General features: G+C 43.2%; 1 protein-coding gene across 2 annotated transcripts in view; it reads left to right on the forward strand.

Moving 5' to 3' along the window:
* gatb (glutamyl-tRNA(Gln) amidotransferase, subunit B) overlaps window positions 1-24,615 on the forward strand; it is an 89,287-nt gene that overhangs the window by 20,940 nt on the left and 43,732 nt on the right. Inside the window, exons 6-8 of one of the 2 annotated variants that reach the window (XM_068041106.1) lie at window positions 7,408-7,521; window positions 7,782-7,866; window positions 13,910-14,047. In XM_068041106.1, coding sequence (XP_067897207.1) covers window positions 7,408-7,521; window positions 7,782-7,866; window positions 13,910-14,047 — 337 coding nt within the window. The remainder of the gene's footprint in view (window positions 1-7,407; window positions 7,522-7,781; window positions 7,867-13,909; window positions 14,048-24,615) is intronic. The other variant, XM_068041117.1, reaches the window with a different exon arrangement.

Here is a 24,615-nt window from a genome sequence, read left to right on the forward strand (position 1 = left end):
ATTCTAGTTTGGGGAATCAAAGCAAAAAATTGCAATTTCCAGTTTGTAAAATGAGTACAGAACTCAATTGAATGAACAAAGTTTTTTCATTTGTTATTAGATTCCATATTGAAATAGAAGTGGAGCAGAGTGCCCAGATTTATTACCTCTCCTTATGCTATGTACCATTCCATAATTGGTGGAATAATCATGTGCGCAGGATATGCTTACTGTTGCTCAACCTCAAAAACCTCAGGGTTTCTGCGAGCTTGAAGAGAGCCTGGAGTTTTGCAGACCATGTGAGAGGCTGAGAATTATCTGGAGCCTGTTTAGTTTGTGAGGTTGGCCTCTTCCTCCCATCTGTGAGGAAGAACACTTCTCTGCAGGCCCTTACAGCCCCCCGCATGATTGCAAGGGAAACATCAGAGAACCGGTGTCATCTTTCCCACATTGCGATTCCGTTCTTTGGATTGAAGAAGAATCATTTTGCTAAGGTCCCTTTAAATATAAATTCTTTAATTGACAAGTGTGGGTTGTCCTCAGATCCCCACTCTGATTGCTCGGGAGAGCTGGAAGTGGGATACTGATGCAGTGGCTGTATTAAAGAGCCATGGCAAAACCTGCTGCAGTACCAGTCGGCTTCCCGACCTCCTGCAGGCACCCTCCTCCTTGATGCAAGTGGGTCGGTTTCATTAAAATCTGCCCATCGCGTCTGATTCTGGGCATCACACTTTTTAGGAAAGATGTCAAGGCCTTAGAAGATGCAGCGAGGATTTATTAGAATGGTACCAAGGATGAAAGACTTCAGTTACATGGAGAGACTAGAAAAATTGGTGTTACTTTTGGAGCTGATAAGGTTAAGGGGAGATTTGATAGATGCTCGAAATCATGATTAATTTTGATTGAGTAAATAAAGAGAAACTGTTGACAGTGAAGAAGTGTTGGTAACCAGAGAATACAGATTTATGGTAATTGGCAACAGAACCAGAGACGACATCAGGAAACATTATTTTTCCGCAGCGAGTTATGATCTGGAATGCGCTGCCTGATAGAGTGGTAGAAGCAAATTCCCTTTCGAAAGTAATTGGGTAAATAGTTGGAAATATACACACTTACAGGGCTGTGGGGAAGGAACAGGGCGGTGGGAATAATTGGCTAGCTCTTTCAAACAGCTAGCACAGGCACGTTGGGCTGAACGGCAGCCTCTGGTGCTGTATCATTCCATGATTCTGAGTGTGAACCAAGACGAGATCTGCTTTTATGTTTCGGCCAGTGAAGCTCTGTAATTAGCTGTTTGGGGTGTGTTAGCTGGCTTTGGGTGACTTGCGCTCTCATTTTTCCTCTCTTACTATGTCTGGAGTAAAAACAACTGGCACTTTGTAGAGCTTTTCGTACAATGAAATCTCCCAAAGTACTTTACAAGGGATCAGGGAACCCAAGGAGGACGGAAGGAAATTAGGGGAGTTGACCACTAGAATGATGAGAGTGTTAGGTTTTGACCCCATCCTCACCAATCTATCCGTCGCAGATGCATCTGTCTATGAGAGTATTGGTAAGAGTAACCACCACGCAGTCCTAGTGGAGGAGAAGTTCATCTTCATACTGGACACCTTCCATCATGTGTGGCACTACCACCGTGCTAAATGGGATAGATTCAACAGATCTAGCAGCTCAAAACTGGGCATCCATGAGACACTGTGGGCCAGCAGTAGCAGCAGAATTGTGTTCAACTTCAAATCTGTAACCTCATTGCCCGGCATATACCCCTCTCTATCATATACCGTCAAGCCAGGGAACCAACCCTGCTTCAATGAGGACTGTAGGAAAGCATGCCAGGAGCAGCGTCAGGCATACCTAAAAATGAGATGCCGACCTGGTGAAGCTACAGTACAGGACGATATGCAGGGTGAACAGAGCTAGGCAATCCCATAACCAACAGATCAGATCAAAAATCTGCAGCCGTGCCACATCCGATCTTCAATGGTGGTTGGTAATTAAACAACTAACTGGAGGAAGATGCTCCACAACATCCCCATCCTTAATGAATGAGGACCCCAGTATGTCAGCGCAAAAGACAAGGTTGAAGTATTTGCAACCATCTTCAGGCAGAAATGACAAGTGGATGATCCATCTCGACCTTCACTTGAGGTCCCCAGCATCACAGATGCCAGTCTTCAGCCAATCCAGTTCACTCCACTCAATTAGAATCTAGAATTAGAATTCAGGACCAGCATGTTCCTGTGAGGAAGAAGGATAAGTTGAGCAAGTTTCGGGAACCTTGGATAACGCGGGATATTGTGAGCCTCGTCAAAAAGAAAAAGGAAGCATTCGTAAGGGCGGGAAGGCTAGGAACAGACGAATCCCTTGAGGAATATAAAGACAGTAGGAAGGAACTTAAGCAAGGAGTCAGGAGGGCTAAAAGGGGTTATGAGAAGTCATTGGCAAACAGGATTAAGGAAAATCCCAAGGCTTTTTATACGTATATAAAGAGCAAGAGGGTAACCAGGGAAAGGGTTGACCCACTCAAGGACAGAGGAGGGAATCTATGTGTGGAGCCAGAGCGAGGAACTAAATGAGTACTTTGCATCAGTATTCACCAAGGAGAAGGACTTGGTGGATGATGAGCGTAGGGAAAGGAGTGCAGATAGTCTCAGTCATCTCATTATCAAAAAGGAGGTGGTGTTGGGTGTCTTGCAAAGCATTAAGGTAGATAAGTCCCCAGGGCCTGATGGGATCTACCCCAGAATACTAAGTGAGGCAAGGGAAGAAATTGCTGGGGCCTTGACAGAAATCTTTGCATCCTCATTGGCTATAGGTGAGGTCCCAGAGGACTGGAGAATAGCCAATGTTGTTCCTTTGTTTAAGAAGGGTAGCAAGGATAATCCAGGAAATTATAGGCCGGTGAGCCTTACGTCAGTGGTAGGGAAATTATTAGAGAGGATTCTTCGGGGCAGGATTTACTTCCATTTGGAAACAAATGGACTTATTAACGAGAGGCAGCATGGTTTTGTGAAGGGGAGGTCGTGTCTCACTAATTTGATTGAGTTTTTTGAGGAAGCGACAAAGATGATTGATGAAGGAAGGGCAGTGGATGTTATCTATATGGACTTCAGTAAAGCCTTTGATAAGGTCCCTCATGGCAGACTGATACAAAAGGTGAAGTCACATGGGATCAGAGGGGAGTTGGCAAGATGGATACAGAACTGGCTCGGTCTCAGAAGACAGAGGGTAACAGTGGATGGGTGCTTTTCTGAATGGAGGGATGTGACTAGTGGTGTTCTGCAGGGATCAGTGCTGGGCTTTGCTGTTTGTAGTATATATAAATGATTTGGAGGAAAATGTAGCTGGTCTGATTAGTAAGTTTGTGGATGACACAAAGGTTGGTGGAGTTGCGGACAGTGATGAGGATTGTCAGAGGATACAGCAGGATATAGATCGGTTGGAGACTTGGGCGGAGAAATGGCAGATGGAGTTTAATTCGGACAAATATGAGGTAATGCATTTTGGAAGGTCTAATGCAGGTGGGAAGTATACAGTAAATGGCAGAACCCTTAGGAGTATTGACAGGCAGAGAGATCTGGGCGTACAGGTCCACAGGTCACTGAAAGTGGCAACGCAGGTGGATAAAGTAGTCACGAAGGCATACGGCATGCTTCCCTTCATCCATCGGGACATAAAGTATAAAAATAGGCAAGTCATGCTGCAGCTGTACAGAACTTTAGTTAGGCCGCACTTAGAATATTGCGTGCAATTCTGGTCGCCACACTACCAGAAGGACGTGGAGGCTTTGGAGAGGGTACAGAAGAGGTTTACCAGGATGTTGTCTGGTCTGGAGGGCATTAGCTATGAGGAGAGGTTGGATAAACTCGATTGTTTTCACGAACGACGGAGGTGGAGGGGCGACATGATAGAGGTTTACAAAGTTATAAGCGGCATGGACAGAGTGGATAGTCCGAAGCTTTTTCCCAGGGTAGAAGAGTCAGTTACTAGGGGACATAGGTTTAAGGTGAGAGGGGCAAAGTTTAGAGGGGATGTGCGAGGCAAGTTCTTTACACAGAGGGTGGTGAGTGCCTGGAACCTGTTGCCGGGGGAGGTGGTGGAAGCAGGTACCATAGAGACGTTTAAGAGGCATCTTGACAAATACATGAATAGGATGGGAATAGAGGGATACGGACCCCGGAAGTGCCGAAGGTTTTAGTTTAGGCAGGCATCAAGATCGGCGCAGGCTTGGAGGGCCGAATGGCCTGTTCCTGTGCTGTACTGTTCTTTGTTCAAGAAACTGCTGAACGCTCTGGATACAGCAAAGGCTATGGGCATTTCCCACATCCCAGCTGTGGTATTGAGGACTTGTGTTCCAGAACTAGCGCCCCACCCCACCCAAGCTGTTTCAGTACAACTACAACACTGGCATCTACCCGATAATGTGGAAAGTTGCTCAGGTATGTCCAGTTCACAAAAAGCAGGACAAATCTGATCCAGCCAACTACTGCCCCATTAATCTACTCTCAATCATCAGCAACATAATGGAAGATATCATCGACAGTGCTAACAAACAGCACTTACTCACCAATAACATGTTCACTGATACTCAGTTTGGGTTCTGCCAGGACCACTTGGCACCAGACCTCATTACGGCCTTGGTCCGAACATGGACAAAAGAGCTGAATTCTAGAGGTAAGGTGAGGGTGCTACCCTTGGCATCATGGCAGAATTTGACTGAGTGTGGCATCAAGGAAACCTAGCAAAATTGATAATGAAAATCAGGGAAATGTCTTCACCATTTGGAGTCATACCTAGCAGAAAGGAAAATGGTTGTGATAGTTGTCAGCCCCAAGACATCTCTGTAGGAGTTCCTCAAGATAGAGTCCTAGGCCCAACCATCTTCAGCTGCTACATCAATGACCTTCCCTCCATCATAATGTCAGAAGTGGGATGCTTGCTGATAGTGCAGTTTTCAGTACCATTCGCAACTCCTCAGATGCTGAAGCAGTTTGTGCACACATGCAGCAAGACCTGGACAACATTCAGACTTGGGCTGATAAATGGCAAGTAACATTCATGCCACACAAGTGCCAGGCAATGGCGATCTCCAACGAGAGAGAATCTAGCCATCTCCTCTTGACATTCAACGGCATTACCATCACTGGATCCCCCACCATCAACATCCTGGGGGTTACCATTGACCAGAAACTTAACTGGATCAGCCACATAAATGTTATGGCTACAAGAGCAGATCAGAGACTGGAAATTCTGCAGCAAGTAACTCAGCTCATGACTCCCCAAAGCCTGCCCACCCTGTACAAGGTCCGAGTGAGGAGTGTGATGAAATACTCTCCACTTGTCTGGAGGGTGCAGCTCCAACAACATTCAAGAAGATCGCCACCATCCAGGACAAAGCAGCCTGCTTGATCGAGACCCCATCCACCACTTAAACGTTTATTCATCCACTGGTACACAGTGGCAACAGTGTGTACCATCTACAAGATGCACTGTAGAACTCGCCAAGGCTCCTTCGACAGCATCTTCCAAACCCACAATCTCTATCATCTCTAAGAATCAAGGTAGCAGACAAATGGGAACATCACCACCTGTAATTTCCCATCGAAGTCACACACACCAAGCTGACTTGGAAATATATTGCTGCTCCTTTACTGTCGCTGGATCAGAATTTTGGAACTCCCCACGTAACAGCACTTTGGGTGTACCGACATCACATAGACTGCAGTAGTTCAAAAACGTGGCTCACCCCTACCTTCTCAAGGGCAATTAGAGAGGAGCAATAAATGCTGGCCTTGACGGCAGTGCTCACATCCATGAATGAATACCAAAAAAAAGGTTTGAGGAGATTTTTGAAACTGGGCAGAGAATTTGCATGAGAATTCCCGAGTCCAGGGGCATGATTGAAGGCTGTGCTGCTGAGAGGGACAGGGTGCACAAATCAGTGTCAGAGGAAAAGTTGCATGATGGATGTAGGTTTGGAGAAGATTGCAAACATTGGACAGAGAAATGCTGTGGAGGGATTTGAAAACAAGGACAAGGATGTTAAAGTCAGTGGACTAGGTGATAAGTGCATGTGACTTCACCAGAAATTAGAACATTTGCATTTCTAAAAGAAAAATAGATTATTTTTGGAGCCTGTGTTGAGCTGGAAGAGCTTTATCCTAAAGCAGGAATGTCTCAATTTCCAACTCTCATTTCTTCCATTTGGTTTCGGTGGATCTTAAAGATGGAGGGTGAAAGGATAAGTTAGGGAAAACTGCACGACATTGCAAGTTATACAAGAAATTAGCTGAAAGTGACGGTGTTAAAAGCACAAGTGATTTGCATCAATACCACAGAGGGTGGTGAGTGCCTGGAACTTGCTGCCAGGGGAGGTGGTGGAAGCAGATACGATAGTGATGTTTAAGAGACATCTTGACAAATACATGAATAGGAAGGGAATAGAGGGATATGGGCCCCGAAAGTGCAGAAGGTGTTAGTTTCGACAGGCATCAAGATCGGCGCAGGCTTGGAGGGTTGAATGGCCTGTTCCTGTGCTGTACTGTTCTTTGTTCTTTGTTTGTTCTTTGTCTGCGCACGCCTTCCTGACTTCATATAACAAAAATGTAAAAGTCACACACTGAAAACACTTGTATTTCTTATTCAAGAATTTCTGTCAATTTTGCCCACTTTAGTTAGTGGAAGCAATGTCTATCTTTGTAAGGGTTAAGCAAAATTCCATTTTGATAACTCATTTCCACTGTCCATTAAAATTCCTTTTGGCTACCTTACATTTATTGTCTAATAAGTTTAAATAAAATACAGAAGATTGTTTCGAAGAGTCTATTAAGAGAAGATATGAAAGTCTTAAACATAATTTTACTCCTTTTAATGTACTGATTCCTCATGGCTTCACACCATTTCAGTTAATTAATAAGTTAAATAGCAATAGACTGCTTTATTCTCCTAGTTTAAAGTAAGCAACAGTTCTAATTTATTATTCACCATGATACCGTACAAGGCTTAATGAAAAAACAGATAGTATTCTGCAAGATGTGGAAACTTGTTCAAACGTGGAAATTTAATGCAACCTGAAATGAATGGATCATGCAAAAGCAAAATACTGTGAATGCTGGAACTCTGAAATTAAAAACCGAGAATGCAGGAAATACTCAGCAGGTCTGGTAGCATCTGTAGAGAGAGAAACAGAGATAACATTTCTGGTCGATGACCTTTCATCATACCTTGTTAATGCTGTTACTTCAAGTTATACTCTGCTAGGGAACAGACTTAAATTCTCCAGTGTAAAAAAAAAACTATGGTTCATTGAAATTTTATTTAATTTTTTTGTGCATTTACAATGTTGTAGTCACACAACACTAAACAGATTGTACGCATTCCATTTCTGTGAAGGCACATTGTAGTCACGTCTTGTTTTCATTTGTGCAGAGGGACAGTTAAGAGTGGATGCCAACATTTCTGTACATCGACCTGGGGAGCCATATGGCGTGAGAGCTGAAGTGAAGAATATTAACAGTGCCCGATTTTTGGCAAGAGCAATCGGTCTGTGAATGTACTCCATCTGTCCTAATCTGTAATTTTAACTGCATGACATTGTGAAGCTTTATTTTGTCTTCTTTACAGTGTTTCCAATTGAAGTCCATTTCCCTAAACTCCATCCAAATAAGTCAGTAGTTTTACTCTGCTTTTGTGGCAGAGTAAATGCAAAATATTGTTTTGATATTTATTTGACACAGAAGTTAAAATTGTTATAAAAATCATTGCTGCCATCATTTGTAATATAATAGTTTTCTTTATAACAGATTATGAAATTCAGAGGCAGATTGAAGTACTGGAGAATGGAGGGAAGATAATAAATGAGACCAGAGCATTTGATTATAAATCAGGGTGAGAATTTATATTGGACTTTTTTTCTCCCTCTGGGGAACAGGAGAGACTTTATTCAATGTTAAACTGCAGTACTTCCTTCCTCTTGGCTTTGTGGATAAAGTTTCTCGGTATATTGCTAAGCTATACAGAACAGGATGGTATCGGCTTTGATCACTTATCTGCGTTGAGTTGGCTATCTTGCCAGAGATGCTGTGCAGATGCTACAGACGACCTTGGCATCCTTGAGCTCGGGAATGATTAGGCAGTGATCCCAGTCTTGATCTCTGGCAATCTCTTGTGCAAAGTGTGCCTCTGTGGATATGAAGTGAGGACAGGATTGAGTCCAGTTGTGGTAACTTCCATGGTGCAATTGCATTTGGATACTCATTAACCAGGAGTGAGCCTTTGGCTTAGTGGTACCATATTCACCTTTGAGTTAGAAGGTGCACTGTTTGAACCCTGCTGGAGTCAGTCCCATTGAGTGACTGTCAAATTCTGGGTTTATATTCAGCAGGCTACTCCTTATTTTATGGATTGTGGGAGCTCATAAAACTCTCTTGCTGTTGAGGACTAACTACCCTATTGTCTGATGTAAAGATGGTTACAGCCATGGAAGGAATGCTTGTGTTGCAGCCTGTCAGACTGTTAATCAGTTTGCAAATTTTTTCCACTACTTGACACTACTCTGTCCAAGGGAAGTGAATGAACAACAGCAACTTGTATTTAAATAGTGAGAATTAACGTAATAAAATATCCCATGGCATTTCACATGAGAATTATGAAACAAAATATGATACCGAGCCACATAAGGCGATATTGGGTCAGATGACTAAAAGCTTGGTCAAAGAAGTAGGTTTTAACAAGTGTCTTAAAGGGAATTCCATAGTTTAGGGTCTAAACAATTGATGGCATAGCCACCAATGGTGGAGCGATGAAATCAGGGATGCTTGTGTCCAGAACTAGACGAGTGAAGATATCTTGGAGGGTTGTGGGGCTGGAGGGGATTAGAAAGATAGGGAGGAGTGAGGCCATGGAGGAATTTGAAAACAAGGATGAGAATTTTAAAATCAAGATGTTGCTTGACTGGGAGCCAGTTTAGGTTAGCGAGCACAGGGGTGATAGGTGAATGGGACTTGGTGCAAGTTAGGACACGGGCTGCAGAGTTTTGGATGACATCAGGTTTACGGAGGGTAGAATGTGGGAGGCCAGCCAGGAGTGCATTGGTATAGTCAAGTCTAGAGGTAACAAAGGCTTGAATGAGGGTTTCAGCAGCATATGAGCTGAGACGAGGTGAAGTCAGGCAATGTTACAGCGGTGGAAATAGGCGATTTCATAGTGCGAATATGAGATCGGAAGCTCATCTTGGGGTCAGATGTGACACCAAGGTTGCAAATAGACTGGCTTAATCTCAGACTGTTGCCAGGGGGAGGGATGGAGTCAGTAGCTAGAGAATGGAATTTGGAGCAGGGACCATTGGCTTCAGTCTTCCCAATATTCAATTGGAGGAAATTTCTGCTCATCCTGTGCTGGATGTTGGATAAGCAGTCTGATAGTTTAGCAACAGTGGAGGAGTTGAGAGAGGTGGTGTTGAGGTAGAGCTGGGTGTCGTCGGCATACATGTGAAAGTTAACATTGTGCTTTCAGATCATGTCACCGAGGAGCAGCATGTAGATGAGAAATAGAATGAAGATATGAAGAACCAGCAAACTCATTCTCAGAGGGCAACAACCACTACTTATCTCTAAACTTTCCTTCCTCTCTAGGGCCCTCATTTGTTGCAACCAATACCTAGTCTCTCTCAAAACTCCCCATTTGCGTAATTTCAGTCCAGCTCTGTTCAGCATCATAAAACTTCCCTGCCTAATGTCTCAAAATGACATCCTCATTGTGCATTATGCCTCATTGTCCTCTTCAACCTTTCCACAGTATTTCATATAATAAATCATGCAGTCCCAATGACAGCTGTTATTCCAATGTTGAGCTCCAATGAACTGCCTTTGCACATTTCCATTGCTAATTGTCTGAATGCAGCCAATGAATCTTTATCAATGGCTTATCTTACTGCCCTTGCATAATCAACTCTAAAATTTCCCAAGGATCTCTTTGACTCATTCCTGTTGTTCAAGAACGCAAGAAATGGGAGCTGGAGTAGACCATATGGCCCATCAAGCCTGCTGCACCATCCAAAATGATCATGGCTGATCTTTTGATTCAACTCCACTTTCCCGCCCGCTCGCCATATCCCTTGATTCCTTGAGAGACTAAAAATTTGTCTATCCCAGCCTTAAATATATTCAACGATGGAGCATCCACAACCCTCTTGGGTAGAGAATTCCAAATATTCACAACCCTTTGAGTGAAGTAATTTCTCCGCATCTCGGTCCTAAATGATTGGCTCCTTATCCTGAGCCTGTTCCCCCGTGTTTGATTCCCTGACCAGCGGAAATAATCTGTGTCTACCCTATCCAGCCCTTTTAGAATCTTATTTGTTTCGATGAGATCACCACTCATTCTTCAAAACTCCCATGAGTATAGGCCCAATTTACTTAGCCTCTCATTTTAGGACAACCCCGTCATCCCAGGGACCAATCTAGTGAACCTTCACTGCTCCGCCTCCAATGCAAGTATATCCTTTCTTAAATGTGGACACCAAAACTGCACACAGTACTCCAGATGTGGAGGCGAACAGAATTTCCCTTTAGTAAAACCATGTTAACTTGTTCTGATCATACTGTGCTTTTATAAGTGCATTAAGACTTCCTTACTAATAGATTCCAGCATTTTCCAAACGACTGATGTTAGGCTAACTGGACTGTAATTCCCTGTTTTCTCTTTTCTTTCTATCATGAAAAGCAGTGTAACATTTGCCAACTTCCAATCTGGTGAGACCGTTCCTGAATCTTAAGGAATTTTGGAAAATCATAGCTAGCACAACCACTATTTCTACAGCTATCTATTTTAGAACCCTAGGGTGTAAGCCATCAGGTCCTGGAGCTTTGTCAGATTTTAACCCCTTTTGTTTCTCCAATGCTTTTTCTCTGCTGATATGAATTTCCTTAATTTCCTCACTCATTTTAGCCCTTATGTTACTGTCTCTATTTCTGGTATGGAACTTGTGTCTTCTACTCTGAAGACAAACGCAAAATATTTAATTAAAAAAAAATTTTTAATTTAATTTAGAGATACAGGCCCTTCGGCCCACCGAGTCTGTGCCGACCAACAACCCCCCATTTATACTAATCCTACATTAACCCCATATTCTCCCCACCATTCCCCTACCAGCTACCTAGGGGCAATTTATAACGGCCAATTTACCTATGAACCTGCAAGTCTTAGGCTGTGGGAGGAAACCGGAGCACCCGGTGGAAACCACGCAGACACAGGAAGAACTTGCAAACTCCATACAGGCAGTACCCAGAACTGAACCCGGGTCGCTGGAGCTGTGAGGCTGCGGTGCGAACCACTGCGCCACTGTGCCGTCCCTGCCATTTCCTCATTCCCCATGATAATTTCTCCTGTCTCTGCTTCTAAGGGACCAACATTTACTTTAGCTACTCTCTTCCTTTTGATATACCTATATACGTTCTTATGATTCATTTTATGCCTCTCTAAGGTGACATCATCTGAAGACATGAGTCATTGAAACATATAACATTCTGAGAGATATTGACATTGTAGATGCTGAGAGGTTGCTTCCCCTGGCTGAAGAGTCTAGAACTAGGGGGCATAGTGGCATAGTCTCAGGATAAGGTGATGGCTAATCAGACTGAGATGAGAAATTTCTTCACAGAGGGTTGTGAATCTTTGGAGTTCCCTAACCCAAAGGGCTGTGGATGCTCACTTGTTGAGTATATTCAAGGCTGAGATTGATAGATTTTTGGACTCTAAGCAAATCGATGGATTAAGGAGATCAGGCGGGAAAATGGAATTGATGTCAACGATCAGCTGTGATCTATTTAAATGGGAAAGAGGTCTGAGGGGCCATATGGTCTGCTCCTGCTCCTATTTCTTATGTTTCTGATGGATCGTCTTCCATATGTATGCTGATGACACACAACTGCACCTTGCCATGAGTTCTTTTGACCCCCACACCACCTGAGTGCCGTCAGACTGTCTGTTCAACATGACATCGTGAATGAGTCAAATTTTATGTAAGTGAACAGTGGAAAAATTGAAGCCATTGTTTTTCACCCCTGCTATAAACTCTGCTCCCTCACCCCTACCTCAGTCCCTCTTCCAGCCACATGCTGTGGCTGAAGCAGACAGTGAAACTTGGGCTTCAAATCCCACATCCTGTTCACCAAGACCAATTCCTTTCACCTTTGTAACAATGGCTAGCTCCATCCATAATCTCATGGACGGGTCACAATTTCATCCAGTTGAACGTTGGGAAGACTAAAATCTTTGTCTTTGGCCTCCACCGTATACTCATTGCCTCTGATTCCACCTCTCTTCCTAGCCATTGTCTCGGCCTGAATCAAATGCTTTGCAATTTGGTATCCTATTTGAGCTGACTACATACCATCTCCATTAAGATGACCGCCGCCTTCTACTTCCATAATATCATCCACCTTCACCTCTGCTTTAGCCCATCTCCTGCTGAAATCCTCACCCATGCCTTTGTCAACTCCAGACTTAACTATTCCAATGCACTCCTGACCAGCCTCTCATCTTGCAACCTCCATAACTGAAGCTCATCCAAAACTTTGCCTGTACTCCTGCTTATGCAAGATCTCTGTCCATGTTGCCTTAAATTGACTTCCAGTCTCCTAATGCCTCCAATTTAAAATTCTCATCCTTGTGTTTTAAATCCCTTCACGACCTCACTCCGCCTTTCTGTAGTCTTTTTCAGCCCTATAACACTCGCCCCCATTAAACTCTTTGTTTGAATCTGTGCATCTGATTTTTGTGCATCTAGCCCTTTCATTGCTGCACCATGCCTTCAATGATCTAGATCCCACACTCTGGAATTCATTCCTTAAATCTTCTGCCTATCAACCGTCCTTTCTTCCATAAAGATCCTTTTTGAAAAACCTACTTTTTTGACCAAGCTTTTGGTCACCCATTCTTATTTCTTTTGCTTTGTCTTGGCATTCTTGGTTGTGTCTCAGGAATGCCTGGGGATGTTTTTTTTTCTCACATAAAAGGCACTATATGAATGTAAGTGGTTGTGCATTATATATGATTAAGGATAAGAATGTATGAAGGCTACACTTTGGTCTCGACTCACCACATGGGAGAATAATCTGTTAATTCTCATTTTACTAATTTTTTGTTTTATCCTTTTACCTGAAGAGAGGGAGGAGAGTGATGCATTATTATTTGTATTCCTTTTCTGTAGGCGTTGACGTTTTGCTGGGCCACGTTACACGTGTGCCAGTGCCTGATGGTACCACACCCAGGTGTACATAATTCGTGTGTGAGCCATGGTAGTGAATGCTGATAGGCTATTTAACTTCAAAGATATTACAAACCAAGCTGAGTCCTCCCCTACCTGATGCCTGCATGTGGACAGGAGCCTTCTCTGTCGTAACTTATGTATCCTGAGGCCAGTTATAATGCTGCTTCTGCAGCTGTAACTAAAATCAGTTAACTCAGCACAGACTGTGGAGCAAGCTTGGACCTTTCTTGTGTGTATGGCTCAGCATCAAGTTGCAAAGTTATGAGGGGGATTCATTTCAGTGATATAGTATATCTTTAGTTCTGCTACAGTTTTGTAACAGTATAAAAAAAAGTACATTTTCTTAGCTATTTAGGAGTAACATAAAATCCAGTACGTATTAGAAGGGGATGGGTGCAAGATAGTTAGGGATGAAAAAAGTCATTAGTCCCATTTTAGTTCATCCATCAAGAAAGATTTTAAGGTTTCCCATTTAGCATCCAATTGCTTGTTGAAATATTCCAGGTTTTTCTGAAAATATATTCCATACGTGACCACTCTTTGTATAAAAGAATTTCCTGACTAAATTTATATCTTGTTTCCATGTTCCTTGTCTACTCATAATTTAAAGTAATATTTGGATTTATCTTCTCCATTTCTTTAACCATTATATACCTCTAGAAGATCAAACAGATCTATTGGCAATAACTCAGCATCATATGGGAAACCTCAGCTCAGTCATTCCTTCAAAGTCCTCCCCATCAATAACTCGAGAATGGTGCCCAAGTTGGAAGAGCTATTCCACAGACTAGTCAAACAGTAGGTGAGACTCAAAGGACTGTATCTATCAGCCAGATTTCTCTATATCTTTCCTTCTGAAAACTTGAAGGAAGTAACCATTTACTATTTTGTGTTAATTTTCACTCTCAAGCTTGCTTGCATGTATTGGGCTGTCTATGATATTTGAATTTTCAGGAAGCTGTTGACGAAGTTCCACATGAAAGACACTTTAAGAGCCACAAGAATTTAGGGTACAGCGTGGGAATTGATAATTTGTTTAGAAAATGGGAAACTGGAAATCCATATGAGAGGCGAAGGCAAGATGTTGAACCTGTTCTAAGCTTTTTTTATTCATTTACCTGGATCCTAAAACCAATAGTAAGCTTGTTAAAATTGTAGACAAAGCTAAAATAGGGAGAACTGTAGCAATCAAAAAAGACAGACTTCCATTTATGTAGTACTTTATCACATTTCTCTGAAACATCCCAAAGTATTTTATATACCATGAATTATGTTGAGCTGCAATGACACAAATTTGTATAAACAGCAATGAAGTGAATAACTTTTGGTTCTGATAGTTGAGGAAGGAATGCTCTCCCAAGACACTAGGGAGAATGCCTTGGTTGTCTTTGAGTGATGTTGTCAATTTTTTAATATACGTCTAAATAACTGGATAGGTACAATTCATATACTGCTGAAAACCTCATCTATACCTTTGTTACTTCTAGACTCAACTCTTCCAATACCCTATTGGCTGGCCTTCCACCTTGCACCCTCCATAAACTTGAACTCATCCAAAACTCTGCTGTCGATATCCACACCAAGTCCCGATCAGACATCACACCTGTGCTCACTGACCTCAATTGGCTCCTGGTCTGGCAATACCTCAGTTTTAAAATTCTCATTCTTGTTTCAGATTCTTCCTTGGCTTTGCCCCACCTTATCTCCAGCCCTATAATCCTTTGGGATTTCTGCACATCCAATTCTGTCCTCTTGTGCATCCCCAGTCTTCATCGCTGTACCTTTGGCTGCCTTGTCTTTAGCTGCCTAGGCCCTAAGCTCTGGTATTCCGTCCCTAAACCTCTCCACCTCCCTATCTGTCTTCCCTTAAGTCGCTTCTTAAAATTTTCCTCTTTGACCAAGCTTTTGGTCACATGTCCTAGTATCTCCTCATATGGCTAATATCGAATTTTGTTTGATAATGCTCTTGTGAAGCCTTTGAATATTTGCTACATTAAAGGCGCTATATAAATGTCAGGTGGTGGTGCTGCTGCTGTTATTGGATGGGGCTGCAGTTTAATGTTTCATCCGAAGGATGTGCTGTTCAAACCATGTTGGATTACTGTTATATTCAGAGGATACAGGTGAAGATTTGCAGAAGCAATTAGATCAGATATGTAATTGAGCTGATAAATTGAAAATGAAATTTAACATTGAATAAAATTCAAACTGTGACATTTATTATAGTTTTCAGAAATTTGTATTGTGCTCATTGTCACAAAACACTTCCATAAGTAACCCTTCACTCCCTACGAACTGGAGTGTGACTTATGTCGGAATAACTGGTAATACAAATAGTGAGCCGAGGGATTGAATAGGAACCCATATTAGTAATATTTCATATGGGTATATAACAAATGTACTTTTGATCACCTAGCAATACTTCAGTTTAGAAAGCAAAAGACAAACATGGTATTGGACCATGGTATAGGTTATAAACTGCGGAGCAGGTTTGTTAAAAGTAACAGATAATCAGTAGCTAGTGACAGTAAAGCAGGTTACAGTAGTTTACAGTAGAACTTCTATTTATACCTTAGTACAAAATAACAGATGACACTACCCTTTGCTACTCCTGCAAATAATTCCAGATCCACATCAGTGATCTCAATGTAATGTATATGTGGGATTTTGGCAAACCCACAGAGTGCCTTCATGGCACCTAAAGAATTGTCAGAAGGCTGTCCAATATATCCTTTCCATCTCTTCTGAAGTTTGAACAGGAAATTGAAAATCAAATAAAGCTGCTAGCCGTGCATGAAATTAAAGACACACCGAGACCACCCCCTGGAGTGTCAGTAGATTCCTCCTAATGGATGTTAGACATAACTAATTTATCACTCTATTTTGATGTAAATTGATCATTCACAGAATAAAACCAGTCATCATCAGGTAGTACTTCTGTGAGAGCAACCTAAATATCTTTGCAAATAACTGGTGTTACACAGTAAAACTTCACTCCTGTTGATTTGTCTCTGGGGATGGATACATTGGCATAGGAACAGAGAGGCCTTGTGTGGGGGGGTGGGGGTATATGTACACAAATTGTTGAAGGTGTCAAGGCAGGTTGAGAAAGCAGTTAAAGGATACGAGATCCTGGACTTTATAAAAAGAGGCATAAGGGTACAAAAGCAAGGAAGTTATGATAAACCTGTGTAAAACACTGGTTCAGGCACAACTGGAGTATTGTGTTCAGTTCTGGGTAGCACACTTCAGGAAGGGTATGAAGGCCTTAGAGAGGGTGCAGAAGAGATTTACTAGAATGGTTCCAGCAATGAGGGACTTCAATTACATGGATAGATTGGAGAAGCTGTGGCTGTTCTCCTTAGAACAGAGAAAGTTGAGAGGCGATTTGCTAGAGGTGTTCTAAGTCATGAGGAGTCTAGACAGAGTAGGTAGAGAGAAACTGTCCCAATGGTGCAAGGCTGAGAACCAGAGGACACAAATTTAAGGTGGTTGGCAGAAGAACCAAAGGCGACATGAGGAAATACTTTTTTATGCAGAGAATGGTTATGAACTGGAATGCACTGACCAAAAGGGTGGTGGAGGCAGATTCATTTGAGACTTTCAAAGGGAATTAGGTAAATACCTGAAGGGAAAAAAATTGTTGGGCTGCAAAAAAAGGGTGGGGGAGTGTGAGTAGCTGGATTGCTCTTGCAGAGAGCTGGCACAGCTTGACGTGCCAAATGGTTACAGCATAGGAAACGGCCATTATATTTAGAGATACAGCACTGAAACAGGCCCTTCGGCCCACCGAGTCTGTGCCGACCATCAACCACCCGTTTACACTAATCCTGCACTAATCCCATATTCCTATCCCATCCCCACCTATCCCTATATATTTCCCTACCACCTACCTATACTAGGGGCAATTTATAATGGCCAATTTACCTATCAACCTGCAAGTCTTTGGCATGTGGGAGGAAACCGGAGCACCCGGAGGAAACCCACGCAGACACAGGGAGAACTTGCAAACTCCACACAGGCAGTACCCGGAATTGAACCCGGGTCGCTGGAGCTGTGAGGCTGCGGTGCTAACCACTGCGCCACTGTGCCGCTCTGACTTTTTATTCTTTCATGGGATTTGGGTGTCACTGGCAAGGCCAGCATTTGTTGCCCATCCCTAATTGCCTGTGACAACTGAGTGGCTTGCTAGGCCATTTCAGAGGACAGTTAAGAGTCAAGCACATTCCTCTGGGTCTGGGATCACATGTAGGCCAGACCAGGTAAGGACAGCAGATTTCCTTCCCTAAAGGACATGAGCGAAGCAGATGGGTTTTTATGACAATCGATGATAGTTTCATGACACTATTACTGAGACTTTCAATTCCTGATTTTTAATTAATTAATTGAATTTAAATTCCACCAGCTACTGTGGTGGGATATGAACCCATGGTCCCCAGGGCTTTAGCCTGTCCTTTAGATTACTAGTTCAGTGACATTAACACAACGCCACCTTCGTCTTTAAGTGAATCCTGAAAATACCCATTACAAAGTCAGAACAGAAATACACAACAAGCAAAACATTCCCATTTTGTTGCAATACATAAATAATGAATGGAATAGAATTAGCAGGAAAGGAACCTGGTTGGAGCAGAAGAATCATCATGTTCAAAGTACAGTCAAATGTTAAACTTTGGGGTTTTCAAAGGGGGTCATGTAAAGGTTGCTTGACTTTGAAAAACAGCACCTGGAAATGTTCTTTAAAAGAGGCACTGAGAGGTCTTGTGAGAAAAGCAAGCCTTTCTGGGAAACCACCTGACTTCCAGCAACAGCAACAAGCCTTTCTGGGAAACCACTTGACTTCCAGCTCAGTAAATAACAGAGAGCTTTGGACACCTGGAGAAGTTGTTCACAAAGAAGTGATAGATCAAGATTGATAGCGGTCAAAAGGTTGACCTCCTGTTGTCGGTTTCGCTTTTGAGTTGGGGTTGAACTATATAAAAAGGGATAGAACTTCCAAGGAGAGAAGAGAACTTCCAAGGAAGGGGAGAAGACCACAACGCAGCTCAGCTTTCCAGCACCTCTCTAAAAGACCCTGAGAAGTCCACTGTGTCAACGCATCTCGTCTCCTGTCTTTGAAGAAAAGAAAATTAATTCTCAACACCACCTGAAAAGAACTGTTCTAAAAGATCCCAGTGACCCGTTTACGTGTACTTGGAGGCCAGACTGTATGTCAGTTTTGGAACACAACATATCTGCTGTTTCTTCAAGAATGAACAAGTATTCAGCCCAAGTGTTTTTTTTGTCTGTCATAGAGCTTTGAAAACAAGAATCCTTCAATATTTCAATTTGTGTGTTGTTACAAGAGGTTTTATCTTTGTACTAAAATCTTAGGATTCTGTGTGTTTTAAAAAAAACTGAAAAAAGGATTTTTCAGTGGACATGGACACCTGAAAATAGCTGAAATTTTTAGATGTTGACTTTGTGTACAAGAATAGGAAATCGAGCAGTTTCAAGGAAGCCGGCCAAGAGTTTTGACCACCTCAGAGCAACACTTTGAAAGACAGGGGTGACACTATGTTGGTCATGTGATCGACTCAGGAAGGTTTACTTTCGCTTTGGACCCTTTTTAAAAAAAAAAAATACCAATGAGTTGGACAAAGAGCAGGCATTTTGAAACTTAGACCTGACCTGCCTGGAGACTAAAGACAAAGGAAACTTGCATCTCTTGAAAAGAAATCCTGTATTTGAAAGGTGGCAGATTCCTGTTGCCTCCTCTCTGAAGAATCCCTGCATCTAGTGTGGTTCCTGTTGCCTCCTGTGTTTTGGGAAATTCTGGAACCTGAAGAAATCTTCCACTGCTACACTGCTGCTGTGAGTCCTAAGCAGACCTGTTGCTACACCCCTGCTGTAGTTGAATTGCCGTGAACGCCTAACCATCACAGACTGATATGCTGTGACCTGTGGAGAAGTGGGACTGTATTAACAGTACATTTTTCCCACCTTGATCCTCCACACAAGATCTGGTGGCAGGTTATTCAACCTTGCCCGTCTAAGAGCGAAGACCAAAGTGCGGAAAGTCCTCATCAGGGAACTCCTCTTTGCTGACGATGCTGCATTAACATCTCACACTGAAGAGTGTCTGCAGAGACTCATCGACAGGATTGCGGCTGCCTGCAACGAATTTGGCCTAACCATCAGCCTCAAGAAAACAAACATCATGGATGTCAGAAATGCTCCATCCATCAATATTGGCGACCACGCTCCGGAAGTGGTTCAAGAGTTCACCTACCTAGGCTCAACTGTCACCAGTAACCTGTCTCTCGATGCAGAAATCAACAAGCGCATGGGAAAGGCTTCCACTGCTATGTCCAGACTGGCCAAGAGAGTGTGGGAAAATGGCGCACTGACACGGAACACAAAAGTCCAAGTGTATCAAGCTTGTGTCTTCAGTACCTTGCCCTACAGCAGCGAGGCCTGGACAATGTATGTCAGCCAAGAGCGACATCTCAATTCATTCCATCTTCGCTGCCTCCAGAGAATCTTTGGCATCAGGTGGCAGGACCGTATCTCCAACACAGAAGTCCTCGAGGCGGCCAACATCCCCAGCATATACACTACTGAGCCAGCGGTGCTTGAGATGGCTTGGCCATGTGAGCCACATGGAAGATGGCAGGATCCCCAAGGACACATTGTACAGTAAACTCGTCACTGGTATCAGACCCACCAGCCGTCCATGTCTCCGCTTTAAAGACGTCTATGAAGTCCTGTGACATTGATCACAAGTCGTGGGAGTCAGTTGCCAGCGATCGCCAGAGCTGGCGGGCAGCCATAAAGGCAGGGCTAAAGTCAAAGAGACTTAGCAGTTGGCAGGAAAAAAGACAGAAGCGCAAGGGGAGAGCCAACTGTGTAACAGCCCCAACAACCAATTTTATCTGCAGCACCTGTGGGAGAGTCTGTCATTCTAGAATTGGCCTTTATAGCCACTCCAGGCGCTGCTTCACAAACTACTGACCACCTCCAGGCACTTACCCATTGTTTCTTGAGACAAGGAGGCCAAAGAAAGAAAGGTCCTAACAGTGTTTATGCTTTACTTCATTACTGGTTAAGACTTGTTTTATAATAAACTGATAATTTTGTTGTTTATTAAAGAAACCTGGTGGGTGTGTTTTATTCTGGGGTAAAAATAGAGTCTATGATTGACCGTATCGGTAAGTGGGAAAAAATTTAAATATATGTTGTGACCCGTGGAGAAGTGGAACTAGAATAAACAGTGCACTCCTGCCTCGGACTCAACAATAGATAGGTAGCATCCTATTCTACAGAGATTATGTTGGGCTGTACAGTATCCTGGATAGACTATACTTGCTAATACTGTGTTCAGTTTTAGCTACATTGACTTAAAAAAGATGTCCATGCATTGGAGATTCATACGGAGAAGAGAATCATCCCAAGAATACTGGGGATGCACAATGATAGAAAGAGACTCGAGCTCTACAACCGACACAGCAACCCGAAAGTCCCCGTGCAGGCTATGCACAAGTCTGTCCCTTTAACTTATCATACTTTTGTAGCTGCACAGAAAATTTTTCAGGGGCCGGACGCTTAGATAAGTCACCCACATACACCGAAAAAAAAGATGGAACTTTGGTGGGGATCTCATTGAGAAAATGAAAATACTGCAAATTATCAATAAAGTCAATCCAGAACCTTACTTAACATTACTAGCCGGCTAGTGGGATTAAAGGGCATAAATTGCAATTTACTTATTTATCCCCCAGGATATTATTGTTACGACCAAGGCGGGAGTAGCGCACTGTTAATTCAGTCCCACTACTTCACGGGTCGCAGCATATCAAATAAAGTTTCCCACCTACTGAAGACTAGCCAAATTAAACACTTTATTTTTCCCCCCGAAATAAATCACACCAAACCAGGTTTCTTTAAACAATAACAGCATTAACTATTAGAAAAGAAACAATAGGTCTTAACTGCTAACGAGATAAATTTATACATTAAAAATCCCCTTATTACCTTAACCCTCATGCACACACACGTACATTCAAAAAAGAAACGGTTAACCAGTTTCAAAAGGGGGTCTTGGATTATAACTTTCTTAGGAATAGAAGGAATAATAGAAAATAATTGAGGTTCACGTTCTGGTAGGATGTTTTCGGTACGGTGAGGTGTCCCAGAGTCGTAGTCGGATGCCACTCAAAGTTTCTCCAGGCAAGGTTGATGAACAGTCTGTGATGGATAGGTGTTTATGGCAATTTAACTGCAGCAGGCATCACATAGATCTTACATCAGGGGTGTAGCAACAGGTCTGCTTGGGTTTTGAAGCAGCAGTCTAGCAGTAGAAGAATTCTTCAGATTTCAGGATTTTCTTAGAACACAGGTGGCAGCAGGAATCTGCTGGATGCAAAAATTCTTGAGAGAACGGAGGCAACCGGTATCTGCTACCTTTCAAATGCAGGATTCCTTTTCAAGAGATGCAAGTCTCCTTTACAGAGAGAGGTAACACCTTTCTGGGTTTTGTCTCTCTGGCTCCAGCCAGGTCAAGCAAAGATTTCAAATGCCTGCTCTTTGTCTAATTCACAGGCTTTTAAAGGGTCCAAAGTGAAAAAAGCACCTTCCTGAACATGGTCAAAAGTTCAGACATAGTGTCTTCCCCCTTGCCACTCGAGTTGCTCTGAAGAAAGGTCAAAACCTGTGATTTCCTTGAAGCTGCTGACCTTCCTGTCCTTTTACAGGTTTAACTTCCTTTCAAAACACCCATAAAGTTCAACTTTTTGTTCTGAACTTCCTTTCAAAACATTGCTGGAATTCCAGTTATTTTTGCAGGTGTCTTTCACTGAGCAACATCCTTTTTTCAGCTGTTTTTTGAAACATATAGAAGTCCAAGATTTTAGTGCAAAAAAAACCTTTTGTGACTACTCAATTGCATAACACCCACGTTTTTGGTGCTATGGGTGCCATTTCAGCATCAAAATGGTGTCTGAGCTGCATACTCAATTCTGGTGTGGACTGTGCTGGACGCCATCTTGGGTAATTACTCGTGCAACTGCTGGGGGCATGTGCTGGATGTATGCGGAGGAGGCAGATCGTGTGTAAGATCAGTCGCCGTGTAAGGCTGATTTGACACCAGCGTTGCCACTTTCACCTGAACGCTCTAGCTAACGGGCGGCACAGGGCGCAGTGGTTAGCACCGCAGCCTCACAGCTCCAGCGACCCAGGTTAACTTCTGGATACTGCCTGTGTGGAGTTTGCAAGTTCTCCCTGTGACCGTGTGGGTTTCTGCCGGGTGCTCTGGTTTCCTCCCACAGCCAAAGACTTGCAGATTGATAGGTAAATTGGCCATTGTAAATTGCCCCTCGTGTAGGTTGGTGGGGATGTGGTAAGGAATATGGGATTAATGTAGGATTAGTATAAATGGGTGGTTGTTGGTCGGCACAGACTCGGTGGGCCAAAGGGTCTGTTTCAGTGCTGTATCTCTCTATGACTCTAACATCCTCACTTAACCTCACACAGCTGGACATGTGCTCAGCAGCAGGAAGGCCCCCGCCACAGCCAGTGCTATTTAAAATGTACATCAACTACTTTCAGATTGGTAGCTGATTTGATTTCTGCTGGCTGTTGCTGAGTTAGTAGAACTGTTTGGTTGGCACTGCAATTTAATGTTGCTGAGGCCTACAGGGAGTGGTGTGGCCTGTGTTGAAGGCCTTGATTCTGACATCAAGGATTCCGCTGAAATCATTTCTAACTGGCTAATGGGAGTAAAGGGCATAAATTGCAATTTACTTATTTATCCCCCAGCATGCTATTGTTACGACCAAGGCGGGAGTAATGCATTGTTAATTCAGTCCCACTACTCCACAGGTTATAGCATATCAAATAAAGTTTCCCACCTACTGAAGACTAGCCAAATTAAACGGTATTTTTCCACCAGAATAAATCCCACCAAACCAGGTTTCTTTAAACAAATACAGCATTAACTCTTTATTAGAAAAGAAATAATAGGTCTTAACTACTAATGAGGTAAATCTATACTTTAAAAAAACCCCTTATTCCCTTCACCCTCATGCACACACACATACATTCAAAAAGAAACCGTTAACCGGTTTCAAAAGAGGGTTTTGGATTATAACTATTTCTTAGGAACAGAAGGAAAAATAAAAAAAATAATTGAGGTTCACGTTCTGGTAGGATGTTTTTGGTATGGTGAGGTGTCCCAGAGTCTTAGTCAACTAATCACGCTTGTGCATTCCTTCAGTGCCTGTTTTCCATGTGCCTTTGCCTCTCCTAGTACTCCTACACGGTGCTACCTCAGTGGTTGCAGCATGGCTGATAGAAGACTGCTGACTTTCAGTGGGAGTACTGCAGCTGGCCTTGTAGGACAACTTCAAGCAGCCCTGGCTCTTGAAGACTTGGCTTTGAACTGCACCACCAAGTCAGAGGTGAGAGCAGTGTGGTTTGGCTGGTTGACAGGCACCAACAAAAGCACTGGCAGAATGGCAGTGATGCGAGGACGGCAGCTATCGTCCTGAGAGAGGACAGAAGGTTCATTCTCCATGGAGCCACTGCCACTTCCCCAGGGCAGCACGTCGGCTATCTTAGCAATGTGTTACAGGACAGATTGCTGGACTGCTGCCCCTTTGCACACTAGTGTTTGCATCCATGATGGCAGCAGTCTGAGATTGCATGACTTCAGTCTCAGCTTCCACTCGGGCATTGAGTGGCTTCAGTGTGTGCTGCAGTGGAAGCTGAGACATCACCATCATGGTTGGGTCCACAAGTGTAATAATGAAGTTGACCACCACTTGCATGCTGGAAAAGATGGGCTCCAGGCTCTGCACAAAACCCAATGCAAGGTTGATGCAAGACAACTCTGTGCTCCTTGACAGTGACCACAGGCTTTTTGGCAGACCCCTAAATGCACCAAACATTTCTGTGTGCATACCCATCAGCCTTTGTTTGTATGTCGTCCCCGTTGAAGTCTTCATCCAAGTCTTCTGCAGCAGTGCTCGTGTGCGATCTCGCCTTCTGACGAGCTAGCACCTACTTTACCTTTTCCTCCTGCCCTGGCTACATACCACTTGTGCCCAGTGTCTCACCATGTGCAGATCCTAACTCTAAGCTTCCATCTAAATATCCATAATATCAGTATCTAAACTGGTAGCTGCAAGTGGGCATTTGAGTGATGGTGTTTTTTCATTGTCAGTCTCTGCTTCCTTTTCCACTTCTTGCTCCTGCATCACTGTCAGCCCAAGTTACAGTTCTCAGTATCTGAAAGGAGAAAGGCACAAGGATAGGGGATGTAGTGAGGGGTGGGGGAAAAGCATTGTATCAATGCTTGGATCATCTGCAGCTTGTAAATCAGAAGAGAT

Source organism: Heterodontus francisci, chromosome 1 (genome assembly GCF_036365525.1).
Source record: "Heterodontus francisci isolate sHetFra1 chromosome 1, sHetFra1.hap1, whole genome shotgun sequence".
Classification (NCBI taxonomy): Eukaryota; Metazoa; Chordata; class Chondrichthyes; order Heterodontiformes; family Heterodontidae; genus Heterodontus; species Heterodontus francisci.